Source organism: Aotus nancymaae, unplaced genomic scaffold (assembly GCF_030222135.1).
Source record: "Aotus nancymaae isolate 86718 unplaced genomic scaffold, 86718_ANA_hifiasm-v0.15.2.pri h1tg000049l, whole genome shotgun sequence".
In the NCBI taxonomy this organism is placed as follows: Eukaryota; Metazoa; Chordata; class Mammalia; order Primates; family Aotidae; genus Aotus; species Aotus nancymaae.
In genome coordinates this window covers 364,180-377,887 of record NW_026988463.1, presented here as the reverse complement: position 1 = coordinate 377,887, position 13,708 = coordinate 364,180, and the positions used below count along the sequence as shown (strand labels likewise).

General features: G+C 64.3%; 1 protein-coding gene across 2 annotated transcripts; it reads left to right on the top strand.

The window, feature by feature from the left end:
* Positions 1–2,812: 2,812 nt before the first annotated feature.
* PGAP6 (post-GPI attachment to proteins 6) lies at positions 2,813–13,677 on the top strand. Of its 2 annotated transcripts, none has more exons than XM_021675106.2 (13): positions 2,813–3,096; positions 7,161–7,338; positions 7,423–7,630; positions 7,840–7,967; positions 8,207–8,475; positions 8,575–8,894; positions 9,256–9,346; positions 9,433–9,556; positions 9,777–9,913; positions 10,253–10,431; positions 10,498–10,644; positions 11,834–11,950; positions 12,264–13,677. In XM_021675106.2, the coding sequence occupies exons 1-13, from the start codon at positions 2,973–2,975 to the stop codon at positions 12,558–12,560; spliced, it is 2,319 nt and encodes a 772-aa protein (XP_021530781.2). In that variant the 5' UTR covers positions 2,813–2,972; the 3' UTR covers positions 12,561–13,677. The 2 variants fall into 2 exon arrangements, with proteins under 2 accessions (XP_021530781.2, XP_064218341.1); XM_064362271.1 differs by lacking the exon at positions 2,813–3,096 and adding an exon at positions 6,418–7,052.
* The last annotated feature ends 31 nt before the right edge of the window (positions 13,678–13,708 follow it).

Below are 13,708 nucleotides of genomic sequence, written 5' to 3'. Positions count from 1 at the left end.
AGCTGACCAAGACGGTGAAACCCCATCTCTACTAAATACAGAAAAATTAAGCCAGGCACGGTGGCTCACACCTGTAATCCCAACACTTTGGGAGGCCGAGGCAGGTGGATCATGAGGTCAGGAGTTCGAGACCAGCCGACCAAGATGGTGAAACCCCATCTCTACTAAAAATACAAAAAATTAGCCCGGCGCATTGGTGGGCGCCTGTAATCCCAGCTACTTGGGAGGCTGAGGCAGAAGAATCGCTTGAACTCTTGAGACGGAGGTTGCAGTGAGCCAAGATCATGCCACTGCACTCCAGCCCGGTGACAGAGAGACTCCGTCTCACACACACACACACACACACACACACACACACACACATACATCACAGCTCAGCAAAATCCACAGTCTGATCTCTGTCCCTTTAAATTGAGAGCCACCTGGGATATGCCCAACCCCCAAACCGAGGCAGAGGACAGCGCAGCTGGGATTCCCAGGAGACAAAGGGTCTCTATAAGGCTCAGCTGGGGCTTCCTTCCTCCCCGGCCAACACCCTCCACCTCTGCAGCTCCGGCCTTCAGGGCTCTGGGCTCCTAGACTCAGCTTCCCCTCCCCCTGCTCAGTAAAGCCTCCCCACCCACTGCGTGTTGAAAAGGTGCAAACAGGTATAGTCCCTGCGGCCACCCGCATCCCTACCCCCGTTTCTCCGCCGCCAGGGTCAGCCGGTGGAGCCGGCGCTGGGTCATTCCAGACGTTGGTTGCCTTTGACACACACAAATGAAACGTGTTTTTCTCCCTTTTCCACACGAGCGGTAGCTGCGGTAGCTCTCTGAACACACTGTCCTGCCCGTTTCTTTCTTTGAGCTGCTGCTACATCTGGTAGACCCCTTCCAAGCAGCACAGCTCCCCGTCTTTCCTGTTTGGGCCAGGGCTCTGCCTCATCCGGACCCCGCATGAATGATCTGAATGTGCCACCGGCTAGTGACCAGCATGTAGGCGGTGCCACAGGAGTGAGTGGAGGTATGCAGTGTCTCACTTCTGTGGATGTGTCTGCAGGGGGATTCAGAGGTGGAATTCCCCCGGAGAAGGCCCCCTGCCGCTGCTCCTTTGGCGGACGAGTCCAGGGGTTCTCACGCGGCTCCCACGACCTCCACCTGCTGCGAGCAGTATCTGTTGGCCAGTCCCGCCTGTCAGCATAGTTTTTATTTGCCAATGTGTTAGGTGAAAGAGAAAAAAAAGTCACTTTAGTGGGGTTTTCCTTTTTTTTTTTTTTTTTAACTCTTTTGCCACCGCATCCTGGGAAGGACACTTTAATTTTGTTTGTTAGTTTGTTTATTGTTTTTGAGACGGAGTCTCGCCCAGGCTGGAGCGCAGTGTCCCGAGATCACCGCTTCCGGCAACCTCTGCCTCCCGGGTTCCAGCGATTCTCAGGCCTCAGCCTCCCAGGTAGCTGGAATGGTTTTTTTTTTTTTTTTTTTTTTTTTGAGACTGAGTTTCGCTCTTGTTACCCAGGCTGGAGTGCAATGGCGTGATCTCGGCTCACCGCAACCTCCGCCTCCTGGGTTCAGGCAATCCTCCTGCCTCAGCCTCCTGAGTAGCTGGGATTACAGGCACGCGCCACCATGCCCAGCTAATTTTCTGTATTAGTAGAGATGGGGCTTCACCATGTTGACCAGGATGGTCTCGATCTCTTGACCTCGTGATCCACCCGCCTCGGCCTCCCAAAGTGCTGGGATCACAGGCTTGAGCCACCGCGCCCGGCCGAATTCTCCTGCTCAGCCTCCTGAGTAGCTGGGATTGCAGGCACGCGCCACCACGCCCAGTTAATTTTTTGTATTTTTAGTAGAGACGGGGCTTCACCATGTTGACCAGGATGGTCTCGATCTCTTGACCTCGTGATCCACCCGCCTCGGCCTCCCAAAGTGCTGGGATCACAGGCGTGAGCCACCGCGCCCGGCCCTGGAATGGTTTTTAATAGACATTTCTGCGCTGAGGGAGGCGGATCCGGGGATCCCTGGCAGCTGTCCCTCCGTGTTTCGCACGGGAGCGTTGGCACGGTCGCTTGAGAGCTGTTTACCACTAAGGCGCGCTCTGTGATGTGAGCTGCAGGCTGTGACCCCACCTCCCAGATGGGGGCTCGTCTTTTTGACTTCGCTTATGCCGTTTCGCTCTGCAGACGTCCCCACCCCCCACGACGGGGTGGAACCTCTGGGTTCCCGGCCACGCTTGGAAACGCTGCCTTGTCCCCGTGATGGAAACAGCTTCCCCGAGTTTTCTTGTAGGTTTCATCGCTTCCTGTTTTAGGCTTAAATCTTCATGGTGGGAATCCATCCCGGTGTAAAGTGCCAGGAGTTGATGCCGCGCACGCGTGTGAATGGCCACCACGGGCGGGTTACCGTCCCTGGCACGACAGCCTTCTCGTCTGGGCGTCACGCGTGGATCTCACACGCAGCTGCAGCGACTCTGGGGAGGCCGGCCCGGGGGTGCCGGTGCTGAGGCGCCTGGCTCAGGCCCACGCGCGCGGGGAAGGGCAGGGCAGGGCGCGGCGCGGGCCCGTCCCGATCCAGGTGGAGGTCGGCGCCTCTGCGCCCCGCGGGCTCCCCGCGCCCGCCACGGAGGTCCCGGCCGAGCGGGGCTGGGACTCGGCGACCTGGCGCGTAAGCCTCGGGGAGAATGTCCTGCGTGTTCCTATCGCGCCCCGCGCGCCCCCTCCGTCCCGCGCGCCCCCTCGGCGCCCCGGGACCCCGCGCGTCCCACGTGACCCCGCCGCGCGCCCAGCGTCCGCGCCCGGGTTCCCGGCGGGGCCTGCGGGGCGGGGCCTGCGGGCGGAAGTGCCCGGGGCGGCGGCGGCGGGGACCGGCCGGGCCATGGGCGCCGGGGGCAGAGGCGGCGGCGGCCGCGGCGGCGGTGGCGGCGGGGGCTGCCCGGGCGGGGGCGGGGGCTGGCGGCGCGGGCCGCGGGCCGCGTAGCGCCGGGCGGAGCGCGGAGCCATGGGCCGGGCTGGCACCGGGACCTGGGGCGAGGCGGTGGCCGCGGTGGTGGCGGGGCCGCTGCTGCTGCTGCTGCTGCTCGCCCGGCCCCCGCCTTCCGCGGCCGGCGACAGCAGGAAGAGCGGTGAGCGAGCGGCGCGGGGCGGCTATCGGGGGCGCGGGGCCCGCATCGGGGGCGCGGGGCCCGCATCGGGGGCGCGGGGCGGTCTCTGGGGGCGCGGGGCGGTCACCAGTGGTGCGGGGCCAGCATCGGGGGCGCGGGGCCATCAGGGGCTAGGGCGGGCGTGACGGGATTGTGACTCTCCCGCGTGCACCTGTGCGCTCACCTGGCGCCGGCGCAGGGCGGGACTTGGGGGGCTCAGGGTGGCCCTTTGCGGCGTTTCGTGTCTGAGGGGTCGAGGCGGACGGGACCCTGCGCTCCCTCCTCGGTCACCCGAACCCGGTTCGGCCACATCGGCCCCTCGGAACGCCCTCTCCCCTTCCTCCTCCTCGCAAAACACTCAGGTCCAGAGCGCCCGCCGCGCTCGGGGCAGGGAAGTGGAGGGGCCAGTGGAGTGGAGACTCCGGCTGGGAGGGAGGACTGGCTGGGCTGTGAGCTCCCCGACCTGGTCCGGCCTGGAGAGGGCAGGCGCCAGGAGAAAGTTGTTACACCCTGGAGCCGGGCCCGGGGGCATCATAGCTCCCACAGTGACCACGAGCCCTGATGCAGCCGCTTCCCGCAGCCGGCCTTGGTTCTAGGAGGACGGACTCGCAGCTGGCAGAGGAGCCTGGTGGTCCCGGGGACTGAGGGGGACTGGTCGCCCCTCTCCCCTCTTGTTCAGAAACTTGCCAGACTGCCTTTGCATTTCCTGTCCCCGCCCCTGACTGCGGTCCCAGGAGGCAGCTGGACAGGGGAAGGTGTTACCCTTCAGGGTCTCCACAGGGTAGGGCGCGGGCGTGGAGCCCACCCGGAGATGGTGAGGACTTGCCCTGGCTTCTGTGGCCTGGGACTCCCGACGGCCGTGTGGGCCGAGTCCTTGCCAGGCGGCTGGAGGGGCTGACACGTTCAGGTGCCCGGCAGCTGATCCTTGCTTTTCCCCAACTTCCCGGCCCCCAGCCCCTCACCCTTCCCTGAAATATTGCTCCTTTGAGCTCCTGTTTCTTTTGGGGGCTGTGCCTCCTGATTCCTGGGCTTGGCACATCTAGAGATGAAAGGCGGTTTTCCCCAAGGACCGTGTCCCTGATTAAATGGCTCCATGGTGCCGGGCGCGGTGGCACGTGCCTGTAGTCCCAGCTACTCAGGAGGCTGAGGTGGGAGGATCGCTTGAGCCCAGGAGTTCTGGGCTGCAGTGTGCTATGCCGATCGGGTCTCCGCGCTAAGTTCAGCATCAATATGGTGACCTCCCGAGAGGCGACCAGGTCGCCTAAGGAGGGGTGAACCGGCCCAGGTCAGAAACAGAGCAGGTCAAAACTCCCGTGCTGATGAGTAGTGGGTTCACGCCTGTGAATGGTCACTGCACTCCAGCCTGGGCAACATAGCGAGACCCCGTCTCTAAAAAAAAAATAGATAGATATAAAAATACATACATACATACATACATACATACATAAATGGCTCCATAGCGGGCTGGAAGCTCACGCCTAATCCCAGCACTTTGGGAGGCCAAGGCGGGAGGATCCCTCCAGCCCAGGAGACTGGTCTGGGCAACAAAGGGAGACCCCGTCTCCATAAAAATTCAGCCGGCTGTGGTAGTATGCGCCTGCGGTTCCAGTACGTGGGAGGCTGAGGCTGCAGTGAGCATGTTCATGGCATTGCACTCTAGCCTGGGTGACAGAGTGAGACCCTCAAAAAACCTTACTCCATTGGAAGATGGCAAAGGAAATTCTCCTCTGTCCCAGAGCTCAGGCCTGGTGAGGGTCCCTGGGAGATGGAACGCCTGGGTGTGGGCAGTGGAGAGGCCTGGTGGGCTGGCTCGGCCCTCAGCTCCTCCCAGCCTGCTGAAGAGCAACTGCTCTGTGCCCCGGGTTTCTGGCTCTGTGGGTGGTCAGGGTCTCCCATGGGTGCCTGTCCTGGTTTGGAGGATATGGGAGACATCCTCCTTCACTCAGGTTCCCAGGACAGGCTCAGGGACTTTCACTCCCCGCTTCCCCACCTGGCCTTGTGTCTGTGGAGGGGCTGTGGGGCAGGCGGGGGGTGTGTAACTGGCTCTCCTCGCCCCGTGTCACTTCGGGCTCAGAGCACCACTAACAGCCTGGAACGTGTGGGTGTCTCGAGCAAGGAGCTTGGGCTGCAGAGCCCTGGGAGAGGCCTGGAGGGGCTGTGAGCCCTGGCAGTTGGGGACCGGGTGTTAGGACACGCTTGAGCAGATCTCTTATCTCTGTGCACCTGCTGAAACTTCACAGCCACCAGCTGGGTTCTAGGTGTCCTCAGGCTGGTGCTCCAGGGCCAGAGAGGCCCAGGGCTTTGCTCCAGCTGGTCCAGGAGCTTCGAGCTGCAGGTGGCCTCCCTTGCCTGCCCCCCGGGGCCAGCTGTCTCTCCAGGAAAGGGTGGTCCTTGGGGGTTGCCCTGCTTCAGCTCCCAGCACTCCAGCTTTTCCTGCCCACCTTATCAGGCCACAGCCGGGAGGGTGGGACCTGGGGGCAAGCCGGCACCTGGAAAGCCTGGAATGCATTGTGGGTGTAGCCTGCCCCTGCCCAGCCCCCACACCAGGCTCCCCTGAAGCTCGGCCTGGCTTTGCCAACAGGCTGCTTTTGGCAGTGTATCGTTTCTTCAGGTGTCTCTATGGGAGCGTCACGAGGCTGGCAGCAGAGCCCAAGGTTCACCTGTCTTCCTCCTCAGGAGGGGCCTGGACTTGACCGAGGGAGGCTTTCTGAGTGTGCCAGATGGGGAGCTGCAACTGAGGGGGAGGAGGCCGCACCCTTTGGTGTCCACTGTGTTTTTCTTCCTGAAGCTTTTGTCATTCATTAACCTCTGAGGGACCCGCCCTCCACCCTGGCCTTCCCAGGAGGAAGCTGGGACCCAGGGAGGGAAGGATGCCCAAAGTCACTAAGGCGTGAGGCTAGGACTGGCCCCAGGGTGGGGATGAGAGCCTGGGGGTCCTTGCCTGGGGCCACGGGCAGGTTGTCTCCCACAGGTCCTCCCCTGGGGCCACGGGCAGGGTGTCTCCCACGGGTCCTCCCCTGGGGCCACGGGCAGGGTGTCTCCCACGGGTCCTCCCCTGGGGCCACGGGCAGGGTGTCTCCCACGGGTCCTCCCCTGGGGCCACGGGCAGGGTGTCTCCCACGGGTCCTCGCCTGGGGCCACGGGCAGGGTGTCTCCCACGGGTCCTCCCCTGGGGCCACGGGCAGGGTGTCTCCCACGGGTCCTCCCCTGGGGCCACGGGCAGGGTGTCTCCCACGGGTTCTCGCCTGGGACCATGGGCAGGGTGTCTCCCACGGGTCCTCCTCTGGGGCCACGGGCAGGGTGTCTCCCATGGGTCCTCCCCTGCGGCCACGGGCAGGGTGTCTCCCACCGGCTTTCCTCCATCCCAGCATCAGGCATGGGCACGTGCCCTGAGGACAGTTAAGAGCCTTGCCCACTTGGAAGGCAGCAGGCAGCTATCCCCTTGTTCTCACGGCTGGCCAGCCTTCTGACCTGGGGTCCCTCCCACATGCAGGGTCTCCCTCTGGGTAAGGGGGAATCTGAGCTCTGGTCTGGCTTTGTCCAAAGACATCATAGCCCAAGCGCAGCCATCCCAGCCAGTGAGGGGGGTGTGGGAGGCTCAGAGGAGGTGGGAGGACTGTGCCTTGGCATCCAGGGCAGATGTGATGACACCCGCTGTGTCCTTCAGCTTTGACCTGGGCTGGAGGCTGGCTCTGGGGAGGGGGGGTCTTCTGAGGCTGGAGGCAGTTAGGGTGGCGATGGGTGCTGGGTGCCCTGGGGCTTGTTTGAAAGCTTCCGCAGTGAGGCAGCAGCTGTGAAAGGCCCAGATGCCTGGAGGGTGGAATGTAGGCGGTTTGGGGAGAGGAGCCAGAGGACTGGCTGAGGGGCAACGATCTCTAGGGGCCAGAGGGTAGCCATGGCCTTTACCAGGCTCAGAGTTGGTGTGCCAAGGGCCCCAGGTGGGTCCGCGGGGGCTCCCAGCCCTTCTTCTCTGGGGGCCTCGTCCTCCGCGTCTGTGGCCCTAAAGGAGGGCTCCCAGCCCAGCTGACGCCTCCTTCTCCTCGCAGAGGCGGGGCTGGTGTCCGAGCACTTCTCGCAGGCCCCGCAGAGGCTGTCCTTCTACAGCTGGTACGGCAGCGCCAGGCTCTTCCGCTTCCGCGTGCCCCCAGACACCGTGCTGCTGCGCTGGCTTCTGCAGGTCTCTCGGGACAGTGGTGCCGCCTGCACCGACGCAGAGATCACCGTGTATGTGGCAGCCCGCCCCCCGCCCCGCCTCCTGCGCCCGGCCAAGGCCTGCGCCTGAGCCCCGCGCCGCTCTCCCGTCTCCAGACACTTCCGCTCTGGCGCCCCTCCTGTCATCAACCCGCTGGGCACCCGCTTCCCTGACGACACGTCGGTGCAGCCCTCCTTTCAGGTCAGGGTGCCGCTGAGCGCCGCACCGCTAAGCAATGTCTCGGTCAACGTTTCCCACCCGGCCCCCGGGGACTGGTTCGTGGCCGCCCACCTGCCCCCCGCATCCCAGAAGATCGAGTTGAAGGTGAGGGGGATTGCCCTCTGGGGATGGAGGCAGAGAACCTCGGGGGCGTGGCCGGCCCCTGCCAATCACCTCTGCACGGCGGTCCCTGCTCTGGGCTCCACGGCGCACTCTGGGGCCAGCCCTGCTCCCTGCACGCCTGGGGTTCTGGTGGGACCCTGTCTCCCACCTGCATCCTCTGACCGCCACCGCCCCACCTGTTCTCTCTCTAGGGCTTGGCTCCCACCTGTGCCTACGTCTTCCAGCCTGACATGCTGGTCAAGCGGGTGGTTGAGATTTCCATCGTGGAGCCGGATGTGCCCCTTCCGCAGACCCTCGTCTCCCACCCCAGCTACCTCAAGTGAGTGGGGGCCAGGGGCAGCCCAGCTCTGCCCTCCGGCCCTGCCTGGGATTTGGTGGGGTGGGTGAGAGAGCCTGGCCCTGAGCCCTGGGGTTGGGCTGGGAAGTGGTCCAGATGCCCAGCCCCCTTTGGCCCCCACCTGAGTGGGCTGAGGGACAGAAGAGCCTGGGCACACTGCGCCCCCTCGCTGCAGGCGGAGGGATGGCGCAGCCTGAGCCAGCGGCATCCCCTCACCACAGGGTCTTTGTCCCCGAGTACACGCGGGAGCTTCTGCTGGAGCTGCAGGGCTGCGTGGCCAACGGGAGCCTGGGCTGCCCCGTGCGTCTCACCGTGGGTCCGGTCACCTTGCCTGGCAACTTCCAGAAGGTGCTCACCTGCGCCGGGGCCCCCCAGCCCTGCCGCCTGCTGCTGCCCTCGCCGCCCTGGGACCGGTGGCTGCAACTGACAGCTGAGAGCCTGGTGGGGCCCCACGGGACAGTGGCTTTCAGCGCCGTAGCCACCCTCACAGGTGGGCTGCACGGGGGCAGGGAGGGATGGCCCTGCCCCCTGCCCCCTGCCCCCAGACACCCAGACCTTCTTCCAACCAAGCCCCTTGTCCTCTTGGTAGCCTGCAGGCCATGGAGTGTGACTGTCCAGCCCCTTCTGCAGAGCGGCCAGAACCAGACCTTCAACGCCTCTGCTGGTTGGCCATCCCCAGGCCCTGACCACCAGGACCTGGGCAGGAGTGGCGGGGTGGGCGGCGGCCCCTTCTGCCTCACGAACCAGCCAGTCACACGGGAGGACACGGACGTGGTGTCTGTGCACTTCCAGCCCCTGGACAGGCTCTCGGTGACGGTGCGCTCGGACACGCCCTCCGTGATGCGGCTGCGCCTCAACACCGGCATGGACAGCGGCGGCTCCCTCACCGTCTCCCTGCGGGCCAATAAGGTAGCCGCCGTCCTGCAAGGGGCCTGTCTGCAAGCGTCCTGTGGCCTGGGCTCGGGCAGGGCTTCCTCACTTACCTTGGCACTGGGACAGGCCAGAACAGGGGCCCGTCAGAGGGGGCCTCCCCAGCTGGGCAGCCTTGCTGCTATCAGCAGGCCCCAGGGCTGTGGGGTGGCTAGGGTCAGAGGTGGGGTCGAGGCAGGGAGTGCCGGGGCCCGGGGAGGAAGGGTCCCCGCGGGCCCACAGGCGTCTCAGTGCCAGGCTGAGCTGGCATGTGGGGCGGATGCCGCTGCCGCCTCTGGGGGCCTGGCCCCGCTGCGGCCGGGGGCTGCTGCGGCTGAGCCGGCAATGGCTCCCTTTCCAGACGGAGATCAGGAATGAGACCCTGGTAGTGGCCTGCCTGAATGCTGCCTCACCCTTCCTCAGCTTCAACACCTCACTCAACTGCACCACAGGTAGGACGGGCGGGCGTCCCCATCAGTGTGGCTCCGGCCAGACCCCCACCCCGGCCTCCTCTGACAGGTTCTCCGGCCCCCTGCAGCCTTCTTCCAGGGACACCCCTTGTCTCTGAGCGCCTGGTCTCGCAAGGCCAACCTCATCATCCCCTACCCAGAGACGGACAACTGGTACCTCTCCCTGCAGCTCACGTGCTCTGAGAACGAGGAGTAAGTCAGCCTGGGGCAGGGACGGGACTCAGGCGCGCTGTCATTTCGCTCAGGACCACGGCCCTGGCTGCCTGGGGTTGGCGTTCGGAGTGACCCAGCTAGCAGGGTGCTTCCTCCAGGGCTGCTGAAAGCTGGGGGCCTCCACGCTGGGTTCTTGTGTCCGTCGGCCGGTTGGCTGACAGATCCCTGCACCAGCTGTCCTGTGGCCCCTTCCTCAAAGGGACTGTGAGCAGGCCGCAGTCCATGTGGAGACCACCTTGTACCTGGTGCCCTGTTTGAACGACTGCGGACCCTACGGCCAGTGCCTCCTGCTCCGCAGACATGGCTACCTGTATGCTGGCTGCAGCTGCAAGGCAGGTGAGGGCTGGGCCCACTGCCCCGGCACACTGTTGCTCTTGGCTTCCCAGTGCTGTGCCATGCCTTTCCCCCGGGGCTGGAGAGAGACCCCCGCAGAGCAACGCAGGGGCAAAGCCTCCTCCCTACTTCCCTGTTCCCCACTGACAACCCATCTGCTGGGCACAGGCACGAGGTATCCCCGGGGGTGGAACTGCCTCCTGACCTTGGCTCCCACCCGCCTTGCCTGCCCAGCTTGCTCCTGGGGGAAGAAGGGGCTTTTCTGCAGGGTCCTGGGTAGGGGGTGGGCCCTGAGGTTCGGCAGTGCCCTCAGCCTCCGCCCCGGGGGTTGTGTGCCCCCAGGCTGGCGTGGGTGGGGCTGCACGGACAACGAGACGGCCCAGACGGTGGCCCAGCAGAAGGCAGCCACACTGCTGCTGACGCTCAGCAACCTCATGTTCCTGGCCCCCATCGCCGTGTCAGTGCAGCGCTTCTACCTGGTGGAGGCCTCCGTCTACGCCTACACCATGTTCTTCTCCACGGTAGGCCGGACCCTCCTGCAGGGGCGTGGGGTGGGAGGGGGCTGCGCTCACTGGGCCTCCCCACAGTTCTACCACGCCTGCGACCAGCCTGGGGAGGCCGTGCTGTGCATCCTCAGCTACGACACGCTGCAGTACTGTGACTTCCTGGGCTCTGGGACGGCCATCTGGGTCACCATCCTGTGCATGGCACGGCTCAAGACAGTGCTGAAATACGTGAGTGACCCTCGACGCCGGGGTGTGGGCTCTGGGGGAGCAGGGCCCCCAGATACAGCCTGTGCAAGGCGGTACAGAGGGAGAGGCCGGACCTGACTGTGGGCACGGCCCCTGGAAACTGCGTGTCTCACTGAGCATGGTGGCCCACACCCATAATCCCAACATTTTGGTAGGCTGAGGTGGGAGGATGCCATGAGGCCAGGGGTTCAAGAGCAACCTGGGCTGTACAAAAAAACCCAAAAGTTAGCTGAGTGTCGTGGTGCGTGCCTGTGGTTCCAGCTACTCGGGAGACTAAGGTGGGAGGATTGCTTGATCCCAGGGGTTGGAGGCGCTGGGGTGAGCTGAGATCACAGCACTGCACTCCAGCCTGGGTGACAAAAGCAAAGGAAAAAGAAACCTCGTGTCTGACGTGATGCCGCACGGAGACGCGGCTCTGAGACCCCGCGGGCAGTTGTGAGGGAGCACTGCTAGCTGTTTGGAGGATGCCAGGAAGGAAGGTGGTAGGCAGGGGAGGCCAGGCCCCCAGCCCTCGAGAAGCCCCCACCTGTGCTCCCTGGGTCCTTGGTGCCACGGATGCCCTGGGGACTCTGTGGCAGCCAGTGCTGTCACAGGGAGACTTGTGCCCTGGGCTTGTGAGCTGCGTGCTCTGCCCTCCTGTCTGCTCTGGGAACTGCAGGCTGGGTACTGCCCCAAGGGGGTGCCTATGGGAGCCCCACTGCCAGGGTAGCAGGGAGGCTGGCAAGCACCAGGGTCCTACAGGGCCGAGTGCAGGGTCTGAACCTGCAGATAAGTGGAGAGCTGTAGGCTGTGAGCAGAGGTATCTGATGGACGCTCAGGGATGGGACCTCCTTCCAGTGGAGCAGTGGGTGGGAGACTGAACCTGCCCTGGTGGGAGACTCCTGGAAACCCAGGGGTGCAGGGGGCTGGTGAATGTGTGGGTGCAGAGCTGCCACATATGGCTGTCCAGTTGGTGTGACCACCTTCCAGTCCCCCAGAGGTGCCTGCCTGGCCACACTCACCTGTGGATGCGGTAAAGAAGCTGAAGGAGGGGCGTTTCCCGGCCAGCTGGCAAAGCTGGTCGAAGGGTGCCAGCAGCTCCGAGCGGGGCAGGCAGAGGCGCTGTGGTGCCCCGGGCTGCACCTGGTCCTGCTGGGCCTGGGGCCCTCAGTCATCCCTGTGTCTTACCCAGGTGCTGTTTCTCTTGGGCACACTGGTCATCGCCATGTCCTTGCAGCTGGACCGCAGGGGCATCTGGAACATGCTGGGGCCCTGCCTCTTTGCCTTCGTGATCATGGCCTCCATGTGGGTAAGGAGCCGGGCTGGCTGGCGCTCCTGCCTAGATGGTCGGAGAAGAGGGCCTGGCCCCTTGCCCTGGCCATGTTCCTGGTCCTGTTCCCGCCAGTGAATGCCCACATCTGCTGGGGGCTGCTGTGGCACCCATGGGGCCCAGAACGGCTATATCCCTGAGGGCCGGTGGGCTTGAGCCCCCTCAAAGCAGCCCACCCTTGTGGTTCAGCTGCCTAGACCTGGGCAGGCCCCCAGTAACCACTGTTCCCGGGCCCTGGGAGCTCCAGCCACAGCCCCACCTGCACTGAGGCCCGCGTGGCCGTTTTCTCCAGGTGTACCGCTGCGGGCACCGGCGCCAGTGCTACCCCACCTCGTGGCAGCGCTGGGCCTTCTACCTCCTGCCCGGCGTCTCCATGGCCTCCGTGGGCGTTGCCATCTACACCTCCATGATGACCAGCGACAATTACTACTACACACACAGCATCTGGCACGTCCTGCTGGCCGGGAGCGCGGCCCTGCTGCTGCCGCCGCCCGCCGAGCCCGCCGAGCCCTGGGCCTGCTCGCAGAAACTCCCCTGCCACTACCAGATCTGCAAGAACGACCGTGAGGAGCTGTACACAGTGACGTGACAGCGGCCTGGGGACCCCCGCTGCTCCGGCAACCTCTTCAGCCAGGAGCTGTATGGAGGGCAGGCGCCCCGTCCAGCCCTGGGGAAGATTGATTTCCAGCTGAATAAAATTGGCCCGCGCACCCTCTCTCTTCCTCCTACTGAGGGGAGGCCCCCACCGGTCGCACCTCTCCCCGGCGGCCGCCCGCCCGCCCGCTGGCTCTCTGCTCAGTTCCCTCGTGTTGCTTGCAGAGGACAGGTGTCTGTGTGAGGGTGGGGCCGTGTGCTCTGCCGGCCTGCGGAGGGCTAGAGACGGGGAGAAGGACTCCCTGCGACCCTGCTCCCTGGCAAAGCTGGGGCTCAGGAGGCCTAAGCCCACCACTGTGTCTGGGAGCTGTGCCCTCCCAGAACCCTGGTCCTGGCCCCTGGGTGCCCCTGGTGCCAGCCTGCCTGGAGCATGGAAGATCCCCCTCTGCTACTGCGGTCATGATAGGGACAGGTGACCAAGGTCCCCCCCAGAGTTGATGGGCGCTGGGAATGCAGGCTTCTGCCCTGCCCCTCGCTTTTTCCTGGCTCTGGAGCCAGGGGTCTCTGAGAAGAACCTTCTGGGACTGGGCTGCTCTGCTGCTCTGGGGGTGTGGCCCACAGGGAACCCCTTCCCAGCCCGGTCCCGCCCACCCCAGTGTTTGAGGGGGGCCCCCTCTGGGAGCCTCCTCTCGGTCCCAGGAGCTGTGGTGCCGGCTGCCCCCTGCTCCAGGCTGTCTCTGTGCTTGGGAGGTGTTCTGGAGACTGCGCTGTCTCTGCTCGTCGTGAAAGCCTTGCCTGGGAAGCAAGGACCAGGAGCAAAGCCTGGCCCCTCCCTGAGGCCTGTGAGTTTCTCCTATCCTGCCATGGAGACCGGCTCTGAGGGCTTCCCTTCTGGGTCTTGTCCTGAGCGTGGTCTTCCCGAGGGTCTTACCTCCCCCAGCCACCCTGCACTTGACCACCAAAGCTATCTCTAGGCTTCTAAAGGAGAAACATGTATATATGGGGTTTTGGGGGGTAAAAGAAAATTCGAAGACATTAAGACATATTTTTATGTAGATCTGATTTATCTGTGATTGGTGAATTTAATATTCTACAGTGATTTTTCAAACTAAGCGAGTTTTTACATTTTTTCTGCGCTCCTTT